The 24310-nt window shown below is 37.2% G+C and overlaps 1 protein-coding gene across 2 annotated transcripts in view; it reads right to left on the reverse strand.

Moving 5' to 3' along the window:
- The window catches only part of LOC139123392 (RYamide receptor-like), a 180702-nt gene that overhangs the window by 2190 nt on the left and 154202 nt on the right, over positions 1-24310 (reverse strand). For both annotated transcript variants that reach the window (XM_070689540.1, XM_070689541.1), the window contains one exon: positions 19174-20361. In XM_070689540.1, the coding sequence (XP_070545641.1) occupies positions 19174-19965 (792 nt within the window). In that variant the 5' untranslated portion in view covers positions 19966-20361. The remainder of the gene's footprint in view (positions 1-19173; positions 20362-24310) is intronic.

The following is a 24310-nucleotide window of genomic DNA, read 5'->3' on the forward strand; positions in this document are numbered from 1 at the left end:
ATTACGAATCAGCCTGTTCTTGTACGTTTTTTGGAAGTATTTCTGACAGAAATGAAAGGATTGACATGATTAATTATTCATTTTCTCCACTGTTGTAGCATTGCGGGCCCATACAGATACACCGGTGGCAAAATTAGTTGTATTCAGCCACAGGAAGTTGTCCTATCCAGAAATATCATGCTGGTCAAGTCAACATCGAGACTGTTAAGTTGTTCAACCTCAGTTCAACGTTCAACAGTTGGTTTTCGAAATTGAGTTGCCAACACATAGCTGTGATCATCTGCTGAGTGGTAACATCAGCCGACCACAAAAAATCTAAGCTTACTCTACGAAGTTCATGAAGTTGGAACATTTTCTGGGGGGGGGGGGAGGTCAGACTTAGAGTCAAAACAATGACACGACCACTAGATCCAAACACTCCATGCTTTTTCTGATATGCACGCATTCTCATATTACCTCGTTCAATAAAACATAATTCTCCGACGAAGACGTCGCATTACAATTTAATTTCATGTACAGTGTCTCAGAGCGGTTGATTTCACAGGCTCTTGATTCAATGCAAGCGAACCGCCAGCCGTCACTGATACAATAGCATCGGTGACGGCTGGTGGTTGGCCTGCATTAGAGCCTGTGGCTGATTCGCTTACACCTCTGCATGGCAGGGCCGTGTGTTACCGGCGTTATACGGCCGCGGCCTGTGGGTGGGAGGCCGTATAACGCCTGGAACACACAGCCCTGCCATGCAGAGCTAATTCGCTTATAACTTTCACTTTGACCATGCTCGCCACAGGCACTGCCGTGGTTGACAGCACTTTTCAACTACGTTGGCGCCTGTAATGCTCGCGGCGCGCACAGCCACTGAGGTATGTAATTTTGGTGTGGGACAGGTCTAGCCAAGGAAAGGAAAGTAGCAAAACGTTTAACCATGGAGCTAGAAACGGACAAGCTCCATAGTTTAACAAAACATTCAACGCGCAGAGTATGTCACAAACTTTTGTGATTTGTTGGGTATCCCTCTGTACAAACGCCGTGAAATTCGCTGCACTGCTGATGACCATTCATAATGTTGCTACCTACTATTTGGTTGGAGGGAGAAAGCACGTTTGACAGTGACCGAAAATTCAATTCAATTAAAAAACATTAATTGACAAAGGAAAGTATAATTTTGTTGAAATATTTAAGTGATATGTCAATCGTCACCTTGTCACTGTTTGGTTCAATCTGATTGGCTGTTTCGAGATGTCAATCATTTACGTCAGGGGGAATTCAAATAGACCACGCCTGAACTCAAATAGAAATTAGGATTTTAGATCGAATTTGCAGTTTGCTTTTCAACATGGCATATGGCCATTCGGACATTGATAAAGTGAAATGCGATTTGAAAAACGACTTTTTGAAAGTTAAAAGGAAAATAAATAGGTATGAGTAAAACAGAATTTTGAAAAAATTAGGATTTTCAAATATCGAATGAAGCTTTCCAAGCAAAATTCTAATTGGCCGCAATGTACCATCCTCACAAGGCTTTTTACTTATTTCTCACTCTTTAACTTTAGGCAAAATCTAATATGTTTAGAAAAGGGCAAATGCGTTTCATCTGCTCGCCTAAAAGATTTGAAATTTGATAATTACCCTTCATTCTATTTTTTAATTGAATACCTAAATTAGAAAATGAAGTGGCCGCAAAGTGCAACGGATTTTAAACCTGTGGCGCGACACTAAGGGCTGACCCCTATAATATTATTGAAAATAGGAAATAGAAATGGGAGCATATTTCAATATTAAATAGAATTTTACATATTAAACAGAGAAACCAACAAAATACTTTTCAAATTTCTTTATAGAAATCTCGTTGAGATAAATAGGTTGGCCGCGATTTGTCACGGATTCTTGTCGTTATGCGCACTGAAAAATATCAACATCTTGCATTTAAACCCAATGCGTTGTTTCTAATTTTATTTATTGGTTAACAAGTCATTGACAATGACATAGTCCCCACTTGTAATAGGAGTATTAGTCTTGATGGGGCAGGGAAATGAGGTCATTAAGAAGTATCACTGGAGTGTATATGTTCAGATCTATGGACACATAGGTCTATGTTATTGTTCCCAATATGATACAAGAGGCATGTCTAAGTTATGGTTCTAAATCGGGAAAAAAGATCAGACGATTAGCTGTATTGGCCAGCCAAGAAATAAATATGTGTATAATAAATGAGGTACAAGATGTGACATCTTAAGGTCTATTATCCTATCAAAATTGAAGAGTAAAGAACTTGTGGTTACTGAGTTATGCATATATATGCATATTCAAGGTCAAAGGTCATCAAGGTCACGTGACATTTTGAAAAAAAAAATTGTATTGCTAATTTATCCATATATGCGAAAATTCAGACCTCTAGCTCTATTGGCTTGCCAACAATTATATATGGGCATAATTAACGAGGTACAGCATGTGTCGTCATAAGGTCTCCCATCCTACTAAATATAAAGGTCATAGCACTTGTGGTTACTTATTTATTGACATAATCGTGTATTTTAGGTAAAAGGTCATTGAGGTCATGTGACATTTTGTCAAAATAATTGTATTGCTAAGTTATCCCTATATACCAAAAATCAGACCTCTAGCTCTATTGGCTCGCTCAAAATTAGATATGCGCATAAAATGAGGTACAATATGTGGTGTCATAAGGTGTCCCATCATACCAAATATGAAGGATGTAGCACTTGTGGTTACTGAGTTATGGACAAATATGTATATTTGAGGTCAAAGGTCACCAAGGTCACGTGACATTTTATCAAAAAAATTGTATTGCTAAGTTATCCATTTATACCAAAAATCAGACCTGTAGCTCTATTGGCTCGCTCAAAATTAGATATGCACATAATTAATGAGGTACAATACGTGGCGTCATAGGGTGTCCCATCATACCATATATGTAAGGTTTAGCACTTTGGTTACTGAGTTATGGACAAATATGTATATTTGAGGTCAAAGGTCACCAAGGTCACATGACATTTTGTCAAAGTGTCTGAGATATCTGCGTGAATGGATGGACTCACATGGATGGACTCACGGACTGACATGACCCAATCTATGAGCCCCCTTGACTTTATCTGTGGGGACTAAAAACTCCGGGTAAAAACTGTGTCACTGCATCCTTTTTGCAATATAAATACGATCAGAAACTAAATTTTTATTTTTCTTGGCCTTATACATGGGAGTCTATGGACTGCCTTATACATGGGAGTCTATGGACTGCCTTACACATGGGAGTCTATGGACTTCCTTATACATGGGAGTCTATGGACTGCCTGGTACATGGGAGTCTATGGACTGCCTTATACATGGGAGTCTATGGACTGCCTTATACATGGGAGTCTATGGACTGCCTTATACATGGGAGTCTATGGACTGCCTTATACATGGGAGTCTGTGGACTGCCTTATACATGGGAGTCTATGGAGGTGAAAACTAAAAAGTCCTCTAAGGGACTGGTCAGTTTCTTCAGCCTGGGGGGGGGGCGGTGGATTCATGGGGGGGGGGTCACCCTGTTTTTGACTTTGTTGATAGGGGGGGGGGTCACCATGTTTTTGAAATGCCCAATAGGGGGGGTCAGTGTGTTTTTGAATTTCGACACAGGCTCATCATTGCCTAAAATGCATCGTGTCAGCCACAAATTTCATCATTCAGTTGCGTTTTTCGGCGCGCCCTTCGGGCGCATAACTTTAATAATCAGACATATTTTTCAGCACGCCCAACTTTGACATATCAGGCATACATATATCAGAGATATCTGCATGTTCAATATTTTTCAGCGTGCTCTTTGAGCACATTACTTTAATATATCAGACATTTTTCGCAGGCCCTTCCTGTGCATGACTTTAATATACAAGACATATATATCAGAGATATCAGGATGTTTCATATTTTTTTCCGCGCCCTTCAGGCGCCATACTTTAATAAATCAGAGATATATACCAGAGATATCTTGATGTTTGCTAGGTGAAAGTGTACCATTATGAAATCTGCATTTCATATGAAAAGCAAGACAAATTCCTGATACTTTTCTGTTCTCTCCATGAGAATTCAGTATGAGAAAGCAACATGCACTAATATTTCACAATGTATATTTGATACAGTGACTTGTTTTAGAGATAGAAAAATGACAAGATATTTTTCGTTCTCATTGATGCAACTGTTTTCCTTTGTGTCTCAGGTTTTCTGTAGAATGATTTTTTTTTTATGACCAAAATAACAGTTAAAAAGGCAGTTTTTGTCATTATTAGCTGTGCTTTTATGGTTTCAATGTTACAAGAAAAGGTCATATCTCAGACACTGAACACACCAGATTTGGCTAAAATGCCTCTCTATGGCTCCTCAGGTAATTTAATTGGATGGCGGGCAAGTCTTAACACCCATCAAAATTTTTGATTTACTGCTTTTTCCTCTTTGATATTAATGATTGACATCCATTTCTGTAAAGGACATCTGGTTAAGCATAGAATGTGTGAAATACATTCACAGCTCATTCAAAATATACTGTATTCAAACTATAAGATTGACACTTTGAAATTTCTCTGTTACAACTGACATGTCAACAATTTCATTAAAACACAGAATAACTGTTAAAATATAAATGTATGTAAAATATAAAATATATATATACCGGTATATATATATATATATATATATATATATTATATATATATATTATATATATATATATATATATATATATATATATATATATATATATATATATATAATTTATGTCCTTTTGTTTTACAGTTGTCGTGTGCGGGGGGGGGGGTCACCCTGTTTTCAAAATTTGGAATAGGGGGGGGTCAGCCACTTTTTGACGTCGGCAAAAAATAATCCACCGGCCCCCCCCCCCAGGCCGAAGAAACTGACCAGTCCCTAACACGGCCAAATTTGATCGCATTGTGAAACAAATCGACGTGCATCTTATGAGGTAGGGTACTATCCTTGTACCAAGTTTGAACGAAATCGCTCCAGGCGTCTCTGAGATATCTGCGTGAACGGACGGACGGACGCACGGACGGACGGACGCAGGGACATGACCAAACCTATAAGTCCCCCCGGACGGTCTCCGTGGGGACTAATAAAACGTTGGCCAATAAAGACATCACGCTGAACGTTCGTAATTCAGAAATACCGTGCTATGAGAGCAAATTCAGGATCGAAATTTGGCCCAATATTATCGTAAATGGTCTCTTGAACCTGTGAAATAATAGGATATGCCAATATTGGATTTTAGGGTGAAATAAAGTGTTGGCAGAATAATGTCAGGATTTTTCTGGTTTGCAGTTTGCGGCCTAACGCGCTATTTGTCATTGGAAATTTCCTATTTTCAATTTGGTGCAGGCATGCGTACCAACGCAGACATCGAAGACGGTCTGTTGCACGGTAATTGTTACATTGTACATTACATTCATCAAGTCATCAGCCCATGGACTCGTATCTTATGATTTGCTCTTGACAAAGAGGTTATGAAAGAACCTCGCGCATGCGCAAATGTTCTGCAAATATGAGTCAATAAATTCAAACCAAATGAATGCCTGAGGGATCTTTTTTGCCTCTTAATAAAATTCCTGAGACAATTATCAATCAAAGCCCCCTCCTGTTGTCAGGGCCTGGAGGAGGCAGGGCAAACAAACTTAACGTTGCCTTGTTATAAGACTGTAAAATATTTAGGTCAATTTTTTTTCTTTATTTTTGATTCATCGGCATTTTCATTACTTTTCGTTCATGCCATGCCCATACCAAGTTTACTTTTGGTCGGCCGTAGAGGGACAAAGTTATGTACACAAGTCTCATGAGTTAAAATAGAGGATGACGTTTTTAATCTGTTATTGCTGATTTCGGACGTGCATGTGTGCATGTGTCATTTCTAAACAATGGTCAGTGTATCTTGACACCAAATTATGGTCCATCCGCGGTACAATTTCTTCTACATTTTGTTACAATGTCATCATTATTATTGCGTCAGAATGTGTTTGTAGTCTGGCTTAGCGGTTTATGTAAAGCCTGATAAATGACAGAGCGTTTGCCAGGTGTCTGCCATGCAGAAGCACCATTGTGCTTATTTCGAAATGATAAATTGATTATGTTGTAAACAGAAAATAGAAATAAGGGTTTACTTCAATATGCAATGGATTTTCAATAAAAATATTTTCAAATTCCTTTATTGCAATCTCCTTGTATTAAACAGGTTGGCCGCGATTTTTCATGGATTGCCGATTTATTAGATCGACGGAGTGTCAAATTTACAGGTGAATCACGTGATCTAGGAAGTTAACCCTCATGGCCAAATAAATCTTAACTGCAGTGTGTGATTATTGAAATGCGAGCTGTGAATCAATTTTTCTCAACATCGGCAACACACCTCGATTGTGACATCTCTGATGGACTGTGTATTAAGATTTGCATCACTTAAGGTTGTTAGCTATTATAAAAAACGGGAATATCCTTGCTGAGTGAGTTAAATGGATTAAATATTTGTACAACAAACGATCACTGTAAATGTATCGGTCATGTTACATCCTCATTTGCTGCAGCTAAATCAATAAGTTGGACGTTAGTTCTAATCATACAACAAGGTACACACTGTACAACTCCCGACAAAATGTTGCAGGGAGTTGTACAGCGTTTACCTTGTTGAAATCAATATCACTAGCCCAATTCCATTTCAAGTGAAGCCAGCAGCGACAACGTCATTTCATAAAATTATAGTACATGTGGTTAGTTCTACGTTATGTTTATACTGGTACCAATATCATTGGTATGAGTGAGCGTGTAACATAAACTGTTTATATCTACTAAAGGAGCTTTCCCTGTTACCTACGGCTAGTTCTTCCATTCAAAACTCTAACGCTAACATCTCTTTCAGTTGCTTTTGAACTAAAATACCGAAATAAATACCATCTGCAAAATTCCGAGACCACGGAATTGCATTGAAAAGTATTTAGGGGGCAAATTATGTCCATATTTCCTGTTTAAAAATGACAAAATCTAATAAACGTTAATTATATTTCCTCTTACTTTCGGTCTGTGAACTGTTCTAAAGCCACGGTAACTTTCAGCGACGGTTCTTGTACTGCATGCTAACCTCATATCTGCCATGTGACATCATGAACCGTGAATGTCATTTGCTTAAGTGCAGATCTGTAATTTACAAGTCTGTATATACATATTTTCTTAGATATACATCAAAATCTGCATCATTCACATAAATCTAATGCATAAAGTCCACAACGAAAATAAATTCCATTCCTTGATGGTCGTCATGCTCAATGTCATGCCTCATTACAGTTCTGTCGTTAAATTTATTTTTAGTTCGCAGAGACTTTTACGACGAATACACCTTTGTGTTGATGTGACGTCATAACATGAATCTTCGAGTCAATAATATATATTATTGCCTGAATACATGGGTTAATGTGCCCGAGAGCAGGTAACAATTTGCCCGATGCCAGGAGGGCAAATTGTGCGAGGGTACATAAACCCATGTATTCAGGCAATAATATTTTTATTACATGCCTCTTCACAATTAATGCTATATGACATTTAGTTACATGCAGGGCATTTTCAAACAATTTTACCATAATCAACCAGTGTCAAGCAGATTTTAACGAACGTCCAAATAGCAGTGCGCGCATGGATAGTTTACATCTAGCGGTAAACATCCGCGTTGACGTCGAAAACGTCGAAGGGCTTCACTGGACCGGGTAACCATGGAAACCGGTCAATACATCGTTCATCAGCACGTTAACTCCCCGGATGTTTCCTATTCAAATCAATGCACTGGTTTTCACTCACATCGAAGCATGTAATAAATAACAGTTACGAGGTTGCACACACTACCGGTTTCTAACAGAATAGGGATAAAACAATCGCTCACGTTATGATAACAGTTATTTTCCTGTCATCATTTCTCCCTTGTGATATCGGTCGTCATATAATACTAGAAAGAGCTGCAGAAAATCACGTCTCATAGATTCTCTGTTGAGAAGTAATGTGATATTTTGATACGTTTATGGGCCTGCTTAAGTAAGCACAGCTGTGTCATCCTTTGTAGTGTTTCGCTTAGGGTGTACATACTCAATTCATAATTTATTGAACACTAAAGGTTTGCCCATTTAGTTTAAAAATTGTTATAATATGACTCCATCGAGTACTAAATCCATTACTGTTTCAGATTCTAGTGGAGGAAACTCAGAAGTATAAATAAATTAGTAGCCATGCTAACGGGAGATGACACCTAAGCTGGCGTACTTTTACCGTAGGATAGCAAGGCGTGGAGGAATTAAAGAGATTTGTGGATTACAGACAAATGCATAGGAGCATGTTGAAACTAAATTTTTAGGCGACTTATTAATATTATCTGTGGAACATGTAACATCTTGTCTCTTACCGTAAGTTTCTTTAAAGAACATCAGTACATGCCCGGGTAGTGTTTGTTTAACAGCGAGATATCAAAAGTACATGTAATGTGCAAATAATATTTCCTAATATAAATTTATGCCGTGGCGTCTAAATTGATAAATGATACTAACAATCCTTCAGGGGATGTGCGTTAACTTTTACGTTTTTGATATAAATTCATGTCACGTAATTAAGGGTCAAATGATATCACAACTATGGACAAATAATGCAATTAAAATGAGAAGTGCCTCTATTTTCAAATATTTTCATTTTAATTGTACAATCGCAGAGCAAACAAAAACTATAACATTTAGAAAGTAGCTGGAGATATTGTTCACTAGGCCAGATAAATCTACACCATTTCCTGGTATCCTTAACGTTTGACATCAATTTCCATTTGCTTGTATGCATTTTTAAACCGATCGGCTTCTGAGAAGCAGGTTAAGTAATGGCATTTGCGTTCGGTATGATGTCAAATAAATTAACATACTTTGACAACCATTTATCAGTTATATATTAATGAAATATAATTCCTACAAGTAAGGCTTAATATTATAACCTCTGTACCTAATCACCATGAATGTCAGAAATCAATAACGTCACGGCTTCGCACTTCCCGTTTCCCATCTGATAAGTACAGCATTGAAAACGTTGAAAAGGGTCGGTTATCGTTGACGTTCAACGTATACAACTGCAGAAAGTTGGATTTTGTATTAGCATATATCACGTTAAAGAAAGTCAGTGACATTTGTATTGAATTCGAACTCGAAACGTTAGGTACCTGAACATGTTAAGTACAGCTGCTAAAGTACTGCGGGTTGGATTTCGACCACTTTAAATTGAACGTGTTGAACAAATATTTATACATGGGCACATTCATCCATAAATATACGTTGTGGCATTATACACTTACGTACACTCAATAAAAGCAACGGCGGCATTGTCCGACCTAGCTACATATGGCCCGGTGAACAATTCTGCCACCCGCTAAAACCTTCCACCCTGGGTTAAAATATCAACTGCAGTGGTTATCTTTTCAAGTTCGTGTAGCCGTTACATTTGATGTATTTTCCAGTATCGTTTTTAAAGTATCGTTTTTAAAGACTTTGTTGTTCTCCTTTACCAACATTTGTGTTGAAATGACCTATGAAATGACCTATGATCTATCTCTAGATCTGTGTGTGTACAACAACTGTCAACACACGTTGATGTGCCAGATGATATTGTTAACATAACTTCATTTGTTAACAATAAAAATGCATACTCTACACAATGAGTTGTGTCGTTTACCAATATGTTTCAGCATTATTAATAACAGGTTGACGTAAACTTGTCTTACAGAGCAAGCTTATAATGATGGCTAAGTTAGGACGCCCAGTCAATTCCAGTAAATTGAATAGCGACATCCAAGCAAATTGTTGATTCTGTGAACTTTATAAGGCCCGTTGCCAATGGCCAATGGCCAGAAATAGGGCCACTTGTATTTGCATTCGTGTCATAATCGTTCAAATTGGCGCAAAGAAATTAATATTTCACGCTCACGATACATTGGCGTCTTTGGACATGATTAATGAAGCTGCCCACTTGGTTTGAACCATAACAATACTGGCGCCAGAAATACCAGCACGGTGTCGATAACATGGTCTAACTCATTTAAACATTTAAAAATTCATCCAGTAACTTATCCCTCCATAGAAACCAAGCATTGTGTTCCAAACATCTTTCTAAAAATGGCTATCGAAAGAAAAGAGTGATTGAAAAATATTTTTTGTTGGACGATACACTTTTTAAAGGTTTTTGAGCGAAGCAAAAATGAATGTATGTTTATCGAGCAGGGTTTCAGCGAAAGTAAAACAATTGGATTTCATGCAAAGGTTGATTTGCATAACTTAAGTCACAAGTTAACAATGAGATGCAACATTAAAAACAAACAATGGTAACTAAAAATCGAAGAAAAATGTACAATACAACATAATGTAGACAAGATTCATATTGCAATATCATACTGAATCACGAAACATAGTATTTTACTTATGAGTGTGTAATATCGGGCAGTGTGGTCGAGCCGGCCGTTACCCTACACACTACGAGAACTCACACAATAAAATCACAGAAAATGTCAATGTGTCCCTCAACAGCTGATACAAGCACTTAAGAAAAGTGACAGTTATAAAAAAGCACAAGTGTAAATATTTTTGTATGTTGTTCTTTCATTTTGAGTCCTTGTTTCTTGAGTAAGTTACTTTCTCCTCATGGTTCATTGTTCTTAGCCAAGAAAATGTTTTTACGTTTTTGTACATAAGGTCATGTTTCGCTTCTTGAGGTAACTTGAGTTCAGTTTCTTTTTCTGGCGCTTGTAAAGTTCGTTACAGTTAGTGGTGTGTTCCTCATTGGTTGATTTGTAGAGTGACCGTGGTTGGTTGATTCCCTTTCAGTAATTCTATTCAGCGATCTCGTCGTTTTTGAAAGTTTTCTCACAGTGATTACATGTACGGAAGCAAGTTTCGAAATGACAATATAATCGAAACTTGAAAGTTGAGAAAAACATACTAAGAAATTTCATTCTTTCCCAACCCGCTTGTATTTGCATTATAGCATATACGTATCCCGCCCCGCTTGTGTAGTAAGGCTCCAAGATATGCTATGTGTTGCTTTGTCATAGGCATGTGATTTGACATATAATATAGCTTCAAAATGAACGAACCTTTTAAAAAAGAAATCAGAGACCATGTTGTTGTTTTCCTATTAATATAAAAAATATCATATTAAACAAATATAACATTCTAAATGTCAAATTTACGGGTCGCATCATAGAATTACTGAATGCAGATTGTTCATCGTTTATGGTAGATGGCTTGTTTCTTCGTAACTGGTGGTGTAGATTCCGTCTTTAAGATGTCCTTTATCGGGGTGATTGCTCGATGTGAATCTTGGTATTTTCGGAGTAGACATCCTCACATTCGGCTAGTTGAGTTCAATTTTGGGAACTCCCTCGGCAAATTAGCTGGCTTTGCAACAGTAGCTTTTGTGCTTCAGGGAATTAGTCGCAGAGCATCTCGCTTGGCGACGAGAGGTAACTGACGACCCGAAGTCAGTCTTCGAACCGGGTTTGTATCTCCACCATTTCATAACATAAGAAAGAAGCTGGAACTTACGACGAGTGATAATGTAGAGCTTGGACTTGTTGATTGAGTACGGAACCGTGACAAGGCGTCACAGCCCTGTCTGTGAGTCTGCCTGTGAGTGTGTAGTCGCGTGAGTTTGTGTCTCTGCCTGAGTTAGTCCTGTCTTGTGAGTTATGTCAAGTCCTTCACAGTATTGTGGCTGTCGTATACTGACGCCATAAAGAACAATAAGATTACTTACAACACTTTGATATCTACCGACATTGGAAAAGATACAAAAGTACAAATCATCACTTGCCCATGCGTGGCATGCTGCAATTCTTTTGTTTCAAACCCACACCATGAATAAATTAAAATGATGATGACAACTCAATATTACAAGTGGTTGAAATACAATAGAATATCGTAGTAATTCCACTATAGGAAAGCAGATATGAACTAAAAATACTCACGTGTTTCATTATATATTGCAGTTGTGTGCAAATTTAAACTTTCACCACATGTTTGCAACTTTATTGAAAGTGTTATGATGAACACCACGAACAATATTCACCACAGATTAATTCTAAAGGTCATTAAGTATACAAATATGTAATGAACTGAAATAAAAATACTAAATTTCTTTGATTGCTGCCATTGTATCACCACTTTATATAGCAGGTGCAATTCCCTTATGTCAAGTCCTTCAAGCTATATATGCCAAATTGTGAAAGCTCGTTAGATATGCAAATTATAAATTTGCTGACATAAAAATGCAAAATGGCTTTCAATATTTTTTATCCTGGTATCATCATTGTACATAGCATGTTTTGCCAGCTTTGATCAAGTAAATCCAGGTATATATCCCTGACAAAGAAAGCTCATTAAATATGCAAATTAGGAATTGGCTGCAATAAAATGCTTAATGACTTTTAAAAATGTTGTAACGAAGACAAGTATCTTCGATTCAATCTACATAGCAAGTCTCGTCAACTTTGGTCAAGTCAATCAGGATATATATCCTTAATTAGGAAAGGTCGTGAAATATGCCAATCAGGAATTGGCTGAAGCAAAACTATTTAATGACTTTCAATAATGTTGTATCAAAATATCTTTAATGTACATAGCAAGTTTTGTCGACTTAAGCCAAGTCAATTTAGATAAATATCCCTAATTAGGAAGTTCATTAAATATGCAAATTAGGAAGTGGCTGAAGTAAAAATGCTTAATGACTTTCAAGAATGTTGTACCATAGTATTTTCAATATATGTAGCAAGTTTCGTCAACTTTGATGAAGTCAATTTAGATATATATCCCTAATTAGGAAAGTTCATTAAATATGCAAATTAGGAATCTGCTGAAGTGAAAATGCTTATCGACGTTAAATCATAGTATCTTCAATATAATACCAAGATTCATCAGTTTTTAGCCAGTCAATTCAGATATATCCCTAATCAAGATAGTTGATTAAATATGCAAATTGGAAATTGTCTTTCAATCATCCCTTAATACCTTCATGGCTCATATAACTTGGAGTGATCAACATTTTTAGCAATTCTCATCTAATTGTGTGCAGTCGTTCTCAATGTATATCCGTTTTTGTTTCTAAAATCATTAATTATGCAAATGAACAAAAAGTAAGTAAGCCACAACCACCAAAAAGTAATCTGTTCTTGCCATTTGCAAACTGGATTCTGTACCAGATTTGACTTTGATGTGATGAGCCGTTTTTGATATATCGGGCCCACAGACAGACAGACGGACAGACAATCACACAGACAGACGGACAGACAGACTTCGCTGCGACATTAGATCACGTGTGTGAACACTTGAGCTAAAAATTGCGAGGCTGGAGCAAACGGTGAGAATCTCAATTTGTAAGAAAATTTAACCCTATTTGTAACACTAACCCTATTTGTGACAAACCTTAACCCTAATTATAGGGAAAACTGATCTTTGAAAGTTTATGCAAATTACTTGTCACGTGATAGTTATGTAAAAAAATGGTGACACTATGGTGACCACAATGTTCCCCTATATCTAGGCTTTTCGGAAATATATAATTTACGGGCGTATATAATTTATGGGCTTATTAACCACTAGAGAAGGTCAATTTCTAGTCTTGGAACCTTAAGTGTGTAATATTTCAACAAAATGTAAACAAATATGGCCAAGTTTTTTAACAAATTAGGCTATTGTTACAAATAGGGCTAAGTTAAAGTTGAATAAGATACCAATCAATTCTTTTTAGCATAGTGTATGACCGTTCTTACATGCATACATGATATGGCTGTACTGTGATACTTTTGTGATTCCCAACTACCTCCATGTGATATTTCGGTGACCTCAACGAACCTATGCAATAGGAACAATCCGTCTCTTGATACCCACAATTAATTGAGTAAATAGATGAAATTACAACAAAAATCACACAAATTAGCATCGTATACACGATTTTTCAAATTGGTGTCGATCCCGATGTCATATCCGCCATAGTTGTCTGCAGTCCAGATAACTCAAAGGCCGATCATTTTCTCTCTTAACACGAGCGATTTCATCGCTCACAGCATGATCCAAATAAATGATTTTTTATTTCGAAGAGTTATACTGATGACTACAACGAATTTCACAGCCATATTGTCTTTATTTTGATCTTTGAAAGATAGATTTTTCATGCTGCAACTTACTTACTCTGCATAATATATGAGCCACATCATGACAATTGATTTTTTAATGTAGATACTTGACATTTTCATGCATAATTTTGTTGTTTGTTCGAGATAAATTTCAAGCTGTAATTTCTGATAACTACGTTTTTTTATCCCAGAACTGCATGATTTCTTTAATTTTGAACCTTAGAGAAGAATATTATGTCAGTTAGGCTTGGCACGGAGCTAGTAACCATCCGTCTTCGTGTTCGCTTTGCTTTACTTACTTTAGGCAATACGTTTCTGTATATCGTTTGATGCTGATTGAATTTGCTACTCTCCTAATTTACACAAGCTTTCAGTTGCTTAACTGTCTTCTTCCAATTGACTTCGGAATGTATTCTCATCGATCGCCATAGCGCACCTATCGGCATGTATAGCGAGGACGTAGGCAAGGCAATTTCCGCAGCTGAACTAGGTCAAATCGCCATGCAAATGATACCAACTTCCGCTTGAATGAGGAAAAGGTATATTGGGTTAGTGTTACAAATAGGGTTAACTTTTGTTACAAATTGGGTTAGTGTTACAAATACGGTTAACTTTTGTTATAAATAGGGATAGTGTTACAAATTAGGTCAAGGTTTGTTACAAATTGGGTTAATTTTAGGAATAGGGTTGATTGTTACAAATAGGGGTGATACATTCATCTGCTTCTCTATCAGCCATGAGTAAAATATATTTCTTCGCGCCTTGCAATTTGATATACGGAAAATATATCGTTACTCTGACTGATATACAGAGTGAAACAAAATGCCCTTTCTAAGACCAGTCTCCGGTAATAGAGGAAGATTTGGTTGTTTTATCCTAAACTATGATGATGCATCGAATTTAGAATACTGCATGTAGCTCGAATCCTAATACTCTTATTTTCTCGCAACGAAAGGGTGATTACTAGACAACAAAGCGCATGAAATCGGTACAATGTACAACCAGTACACGCGCAACTATGTAGTTAGTACGGAAAAAGTATAACTTCTGAAACAATAATCTCCTTTTTCATTTATTTATTATACTTCCTCACTGGCATACATCGATTACAAGACGGAACAGAGACACCAAAAATAAGAAAACAACTAGACTGCAAGAGAAAACCCCCTTTGCACTATAGTTGAACAATAAGAAGTCAAAACTAAAACAGAAGCCAGTAAATGGTAGAGACAAACAGGTGTCGAACACCTCTAACCCTGTCCCACCTACCGTCAATGAACTAGTTCAAATTTTTGGATTACTACAGACAGAATGATGTTGAATTAAGATTTTGTTTCATCGACGTGTCGAACAGAGACCATTAAGACTGACTGAAAGGACAATGAACCGTGACTGCGAATGGATGTACTGCTTTGCTAAACAACCGGCATCAGAAGCGATACAGCAGTGGGAACAACAATGTGTTCAGTATTTCACTATAGACATTTAAAACAATTATTCGATCCATATATTGACCCTTGAAATAATTTGCAATTATAAAAATCTAATATTATATAAGGCTCAGCCCTTGGTGTCGCGCCAGGGGTTAAGATTAGCAATGTTATTTGTATTGACTCATGATAAAATATAATTAATTGTTACTTCATACGACAACTATGCCCGGTTTCCCTTTGATGAAAGCAGTTCACGTACGTACATGACGTCAAACCCTGCAGCAGTGCAGGTATAGATTTTCTGTAATGTGTAAAAATGTTGGACACAAATTGGCAATTTTTACCATGATAACAGCCTATTGCGTTAAACAAGGGACGTATTATGCAATAATTATCATTGCAATGGTAACAGCACTGCCCAACTTCCACTTGCAAGCTGAAAACTACAGCGTTCCGTCTAAAAACTGGCAATTTTTGAATCTAATTATTGACACCGGGGTGCTTTTCTAAAATTCAATCCCAGCATTCTTTGCGTATGCCCCGTTCATGTGCACGACAGTTTTCTCCCTTTTTCTATTTTTTATGCGTTATATTAACGATATTTTGTATCAGCGACAAGGTGGATAATAATACTTACTGGCTAATAAAAGAGATATATTTTACAAATGGCATGTTATATAATAATTTGCACGTTCGTATTTGTTTATTTACGAGCACTCAAAAAAACATGGCGGCGCCCATGAAAGTAGGGTACACTTCCGGTTACTCGCATAGTATATTATGAATATGTGCATGCGTAGTCAGTAAGCCGCTGGCGCGACTATAAAAATCTACACGCAGGATATGCATCACATAGCGATAAATGTATAAGGCCACCGTCCACCCGGCTTGTATGCTGTTGAGTCGACTTGGCAACATTTCGTATGCTACTAGTAAAATACTCTGGTATCATACTTACATTAAACAGGATTGGAACTAATTTGGGATAATTGGATTTTCGTATTTTGCAAATTTCTCAAAAGTGTGAGGTGCCATATAGCTGAATGATGCAATATCGCAAATTACTCATAAAAACAAGTATGTAATATAAAATGAAAAGCAGATGAGATAACATTTGTAGATTAAATCGACATTACTTCACCATCCATCCCAAATTAGCTCCAATCGTGTTATTAGTTAATTGAACGAAAAGAATGGAGAATTGCATCTGATAGTAGTATTCGGATCAATATAGAAGGTGTATGGATCAGGCTCCCGTCTGCTTCGTCTGAACGAATCGTTAGGCAATATATTTCATTCATGTAATCTTATTCTTGTTATGAGACCTAGTCTTCTTGGTGTCCCTTTTGAAGACACTACTACGCCAATTATTTATAATAATCTCATAATTATGGCAAAACGATTTGACTCATGCAATGAGAGTGAAAAATAGGAATCCATCATTTGTTATAATAAATGCAACAGGTCAAAAAAGTACGTGTAACACGATTGGAACTAATTTGGGATAATTGGATCTTTATATTTTTCAAATTTCTCAAAAATGTTAGGTGGCATGTAGCTGAATGTCGCAATATTACAAATGCCTCATAAAAACAAGTGTATAACTTAACAAGGAAAGCAGATGAGCTTACATTTGCAGATTCAACAGACATTACTTCACTATCCAATTATCCCAAATCAGTTCCAATCGTGTTAAGTCTAAATATTAAATTGTTATTGAGAAAGATAAAATAAAAAGAAAAATTGTTGTAAAGATAAAATACTGCCGACAATATCCATACTGTTACACCTTAGTGACATGCACTCTAACCTTTCACAACTGTTACCAATGAAACCTCTTTAAATACAAAAATAAATATCATTAGGACACACAGTCTCAAGTGTGAGGTCTAAATGTAAATTTTATTCGGAAGAAACGATGTTGCACGCAGATACTAGACATTAATAGATTCAACCATGGATAGTAGATATACTGCAGTTATTTCGGAATTTTCATGTACGCGTATTAGCACGTCTTTAATTATTCAGACGGTATTGTTGTGATCTATGCTGTAAATTTGTACCGCATGGTTACCGATCTTTTCAAGCGAAGGTCACACAATCAAACTACTGGCTAGATGTCAGTTTCATTGACACGCGCTAAAGTTTATGAACTAGCTTTTTGAAACAAATTACCCAAAGCAAGTAATACGCCACATCATACCTTAATTACTTAACTTTCATGAGTGATCAGAGATGAATCTACATAGTTACAAATGCAATAGTTTCCTCTCTAAAAATATGTCCACTAAATTAAATAGACAAATTTCAGAATCAATCTCTTATGCTTAATAGTAATTGCAGCAGGAAATAATATTTTTACATTAATATCCGTATACAGTCATATTATGTAAACCATACTTTCCTGACAGTTTAATTGTGTCATATTTTAGATATCTTCAACGTATTCAAAACAATGTTTCAAGCTGTGATATAAATTTAGCTAGATTACTCTACCGTAGCTGGGCTATAGATCTACCAGCACCGTGCCATCTTTACAGTAACCTAGCAGTTACTTCACGCACGTATGGATGTATGGGTGGATAGATGGCTGAGAAAGGGAGGGAGAGAAGGAGGGGTATGTATATATGTATGTATGTATGTAAGTATGTATGTATGTATGTATGTATGTATGTATGTATGTATGTATGTATGTACGTATGTATGTATGTATGTATGTACGTATGTATGTATGTAAGTATGTAAGTATGTATGTATGTATGTATGTATGTATGTATGTATGTATGTATGTATGTATGTATGTATGTATGTATGTATGCCACATACACGTGATTATGCTTCACATAATCTTTGTCTGTTAGATAAGGTACACATAATTAATGCTGACAAATCTACGCAGTTAAACAATTTGAGTTGGTTTCTAACTGTCGTCATCAAAACAAAAATTATTTATCGAATTTCAACACCACCCAGAACTATAGCACGATGGAACGTACCACTCTATAAAAGATATACGTCCTGAGGGTAAGTAGTCCGATGAATGCTAGATGCATGAAAATTATGTAACAGGTATAATCACTTCGTACTTGAAGTGTATGTATATATATATATATATATATATATATATATATATATATATATATATATATATATATATATATATATATATATATCTCGAAGTATACAAATGTCCTCGTGGCACTGCTCGATGCTAAAGCAGAGCACTGTGTGTTCAGTGAAGCAGAGACGAGATATATACAAATGTCCTCGTGGCACTGCTCGATGCTAAAGCAGAGCACTGTGTGTTCAGTGAAGCAGAGATAGGAATCGCAGCAATATAAGTTTACATCGGTACTTTCATTGGAGTGGCCATTTGCGAAAATACAGTATTCTGGTAGGGAACCGATATTATTTTACAGATAATCTATAAATATGAATGAATTATAAAATACTTACTCAGAAAAATGAGAGAATATACTTGAATCTTAACAATGTAAAGAGCTTGAGATGCCCTTTTTGTAAGTAACATGAAGAATTATAGGATAACTGACGCACCTTTCTCTTGGACTCTGCCTGGCGAGCATCACGATGCCTTTGCCGTTCACCTGGTGCCTTCCTGCCCCATATTGCGTATCCGATGATGGCATATGCGATTGAGAGTACCAGAAGAGGCAGAAAGTATTGTAGAACCATTAATGTGATTGTATAGATTTTTCTGCTCTTTTCGGTTGCCCACTCTTCTTTGCAAACAAGTGTGGATGAATTCGGCGGTGAACTTAGCTTACTGTTGATGCCGGCTGGGAGACTGACACCTCCTGCTAGAATCCAAATTACAGCAATGACCACAAGGGCTTGTTTTTTCGTCATTCTTGGTCTCAGAGGATGGATAATAGCCACGTACCTGTCCAAACTAATAGCAACCAGTGTAAAAATGCTGATTGATACCGTCACCATCTGTACGTATTGGACCAATGCACACATAACGAAGCCGAAAGGCCAGTGGAAGTGTAGAGTGTAGTAAAATGTTAAATTGACACACAGTACGGCCATCAGAAAATCACTTATGGCTAGATTCACTATAAAATAGTTCGTAACAGTTCGCATTCTTGCATTACCGAGTACGATATAGCAAACGGTTAAATTTCCGACTGCAGCTAAAACTGATGTAACTGCGTAGACAATACCGAGCACCACTTGTAGCCACAACGGTTCCGAATAAAGCCGCGGAGGTACGTATGGACTTGTCACTGGTGTGCTGTCATTGTCAAAACAACTGGATCCACTGGCGTATTGTGTTAAGTTGCACTGCAGGGCTTCTTGAAGTGTCAATTCCATGTTGGCAGTCATCACGAAGATAGCTTCTGTGTCGATAACCACTACTCTTTATCGATGTTGTTAAATCTATGCGCTCTCGTCACTATTACGTCATATGAAACTACAAAATCAGGAGGCTGTGTGGTAGGCGTCAATTCAATATCACCAGCAAACAGGCTTACCAAGCTAACCTTCAGGGATTAAACTTCTCAAGCGCCGGTAACATAACCTCACATGGCATGTCATGTGATCTCACAGTAAAATGATTGGAAACAATTTCAGACATCCAGCGAGCGATACGGGAAATAACGATGACGGTTTTCACACTTCTAGAAAATTCCCGGAGGATTTCCAAATGTTACTGGGTTTGTATTAACGTCAAATTCTGTCGTTTACCGGCGTGTAGAAACGAGGCATATACGGATAAATCTAGATAAAAGATAAAATAAATTGATGTTATTGTGAAATCGATAACCGATTTCTTTCTCTTTCTGTGCCAAAGAAGGATTCTCGATGTGTTTCAAAAAGTTGACTGAGATCATGAGTTGTGCCGTCTCTATACCTGCGCAAAGTTTGGTTTAAGAAACAGATAGCTAAGGCATCAAACATTCTTGTCAAGGTCTTCACTAGAAAGACATGTACCTAGAAACCTCAAAAACATCCAGAAAGACACCTCACTCCTGCAGTACCATTGATCCTGAAAATGCGAAGGCGGCGGCTTCTAGCCCACTTATACTTACTATCGAATATTAATCATGCAACTGTCAATTGTCGGTCGTATATTAACATTTATATCTGTGCAAATTATTTGAGCGTCGTGGCAGCAGTACAAACTATATAACAAAAGCAATGAAGCCATAAAGCTTTTAACATACGGGCATGAGATCTCCCTGTATATGACAGCAGCAATAACCCGCTTCCTTACTTATTTTACAATGGAAAGCCTATTTCAAAAGTAAACACGACGTTGGAATTACAGTGAAGATATTTGAAGGCAATTTGTAGACATTACATCACTAACTTTTCTTTTCGGGAAGAATTGATATGTCATGGATCCTCCATAATAAAAAGGACGGATTTTGCTTATTTCTGTTAAAGTACACGACCGTCTTTTAAGGAAAAGTTGATTGAGCGGATATTGTCTTCGTGCACGCAGCATCCGGTACGTTTCTTAAGATTACATAACATGCGATGTCAATTTTACGTGTTCCTTTCTAAGGTACCGTTCAGTTTTTACGGCCGGGGGGGGCGGCAAAATCCAGGGGGGTCATCATAATTTTGGAATCCGCAAAGGGGGGGGGGTCATCGCTTTTTCACTGGTAGGAAAGGGGGGGTCACCACATTTTCAAAAACATAATACCAACAATAAAGTTCACTTTATGCCACGGCCATGATCGACCCTCTTTACCGGCGGGCCGCCTTCGGCGGCCCACTACAATAAATGTACATTATGTATTACCCATGACCCTCTTAACGGGCAGACACCTTTGGTGGCCCACTCCAATTAGGTTTACTTCATGCAGTGGCCATGATTGACCCTCTTTACCGGCGGGCCGCCTGCGGCGGCCCACTACAATAAATTAACTTTATGTAATACCCCACGGCAATCTTACGGCTTGTATTAGAAACACTTTTGAGGGACCCCTGGGAGCATGCACTGAATAATGGTAATGGCCGCGCTGGGGCCTGAATAGTACGTAAGTTTACTTAATACAATGTCCATGGACATGAGTTGTCTATGGAAATTAAGTTAAAAATTGCCTTACAGTCGTCCTAATTAACAGACGTTTCAATGGATGTGGCTGAGAAGTTTGTGCACTGGCATCGAATAAAGTGCGCCGCGTACCGGAGTTCAAATCCAAACCATGCGGGTAAATTTGACATATGGGTTTTGGTTATTTTTCAGGGGGGGGGGGTCATCCAATTTTTTTCGTCTGACAAAGGGGGGGGTCATCTTTTTTTCACAAAAAATGCAGGGGGGGTCTATATTTTTTTGAACACCGGCGACAAGATTTTGCCGGCCCCCCCCAGGCCGTAAAAACTGAACGCTCCCTAACGTCATTTCATGAGATACATGTGTATCGATACTATTTAGTGTCTCGCGTGAGCAGTTTATACTTAGAAACTATAGCCCTAGGGGAGTTTCTCCTGAAAAAACAGAATTCAACTACACGGTTTTACGCTTGTGTGAAATGCTTCAGTGTCATCTGTGATCTTCGTGCCTTCAGTTCTACTAATAAACGTATATACTACTATACGGTTCGTTAAGAAATCATGATATTTAAATCGTCTTAATTTTGCATTTAGGCTGCGTTCACAAGTAAGGATTAGGGGGGATTAGGGGGATTGAAATCTTATTTTTTTCAGATCCCCCCAAGAACCCTAAAAAATTTTCAAATGCCCCCCTCTATATGGTCAAAATTGTTCCATTCCCCCCAAACTATCACAGGCCCGCATATTTGTAAAATATGTGAGCGCAGATAAAATAAACATGTATTGCGCCGTTCTGCTCACAGGTATTCAACATTATACCTGTATTAGCACTTTGCATAGTCATATTCAAAAGGCAAGTTCTTTAAATGCATCAGTGATTTTTTTAGATTTATTGGTCTAAAAGCCAACTTGAGTTAATCCAACTCTGGCCAGGTAAATTGCTCCTGCTGAAGAGCACACAGAATGACAATCATGAGAGAGTAGGCAAATTGTGAATTCTGGCTAATTGCAATATTGCACAGTGACCTACCACAAATTCGTTTCAAAACTACAAGACATATATGAATTAGATGCTACTCGAAATTGACAATACTGGAAGGTAAAATATTCCATCAAATAAATGTTTTAATCTTTGAAATTTTAAGTGTAATAATTGCAAATTTGGTTAAAAAATAAATGATTCCATTTGGTCACATATTTTTTCTTTTAGTCTTTACTGTTCAAAGTTTTACTTCTGTATCATTTTATAAGAAGAATGTGAAAATTTCGAACATCAAGCATGGTTACCCCATCTTTTTTCTTTAATATTTGATTATTCTCATATGCCAGAATTCAAAAATTTCTGTGTTCTTCCATGTGTTGCTCTCTGGCCTAATCTTGTGTACAAGTATGTTTCACTGTCATGAGCGTCATTTGACCAAAACTCTTCTTCAACTACCATGTACATTAGAGTCAGAACTATCTCTGTCACTGCTCAGATGTGCAGTGACTGTGACACTACAGTAGGAGAGCATTAATGATAGTGACACTACCCATTGGTAGTAGCTGTATTTACTTTGATAATTTTGGCAATATTTTTGTTCAGTTTTACAACTGCGTTCTTGTTCTACTCCCTACAGCAAGTTGAATTGTTAGTATTCAGCTTGCTATCACAGCCTGTGTATGTGTACCATGCATTTGTATCACTGACAACTGACTGTCAGTCTGGACTCCAATTAAATTATCACCAAATACATATTTATGTTTATATATACAGGCTTTGTCGAAAAACTAAATATTGTGTGTTTGAGCATGCTGTAGGGAGATAGCAAGAAACTGTAGTAGTTATATTGCATAGAAATATTGCAGAAATCATTAACAGTTGCAGCTTCTGCCCTGTTACTAGGCTCAAGTTTGTTTTTTACGACAAATCACACATTTAGATTTTTTCGAGATAAAAGTCATGAAATGTGACAAAATGGTTCTAGATTTTGTTAAATTATTACTAACATTACAACATTTTGATGACATAAAAACGATACTCATCTTTCATTGAATTACCTACAAAAACTTGGAATTGGAAAATGTAAAACACAAAAGGGAACAAAAATGTTCAAGTCCCCCCCTACAGGTAGAGCAAAATTTTCAAGTCCCCCTCTCTACTACCCCCAAAATTTTTGAACCTCCCCTGAATTCCTCCAGCCCCCCCCTCTTAACCGCTTTTTGTGAACGCAGCCTTATGTATTTATCACTGCAGGTCTGTGTAACCCCTTCTCACATTGATTCATCACCAAAACCTTATGTTTTAGACTTCCATGTTAGAAAATGCGCCAACCAAAATAAAGAACTTAATATGATTTGAGTTCTCACACTAAAGGCATCATAATGCATCACGTATAATGATTTTTACGAGTTATACTGGAAGTCAGGTTTAGACTACTCTGATGACAAGCTATGGTATTGAATCGACAGAAATGTAACACGATAAATCGGCAACGTCCTGTGCATGTAAGTGAAGGTAGCCGTCTAAAAGTAGATGTACGCACGGTCCTTCTCCAGTTCTATTTCAAAATACAAATCGGACTACGTAGATAAAATATTTACAACATTGATATCATTCAAGTTTGCCATTTGCTAAACTTAAAGAACCAAAGGCACTCTGTCAGTGAGTTTTATGAAATGCGTT

This window comes from Ptychodera flava, chromosome 22, assembly GCF_041260155.1.
Source record: "Ptychodera flava strain L36383 chromosome 22, AS_Pfla_20210202, whole genome shotgun sequence".
NCBI lineage: Eukaryota > Metazoa > Hemichordata > Enteropneusta > Ptychoderidae > Ptychodera > Ptychodera flava.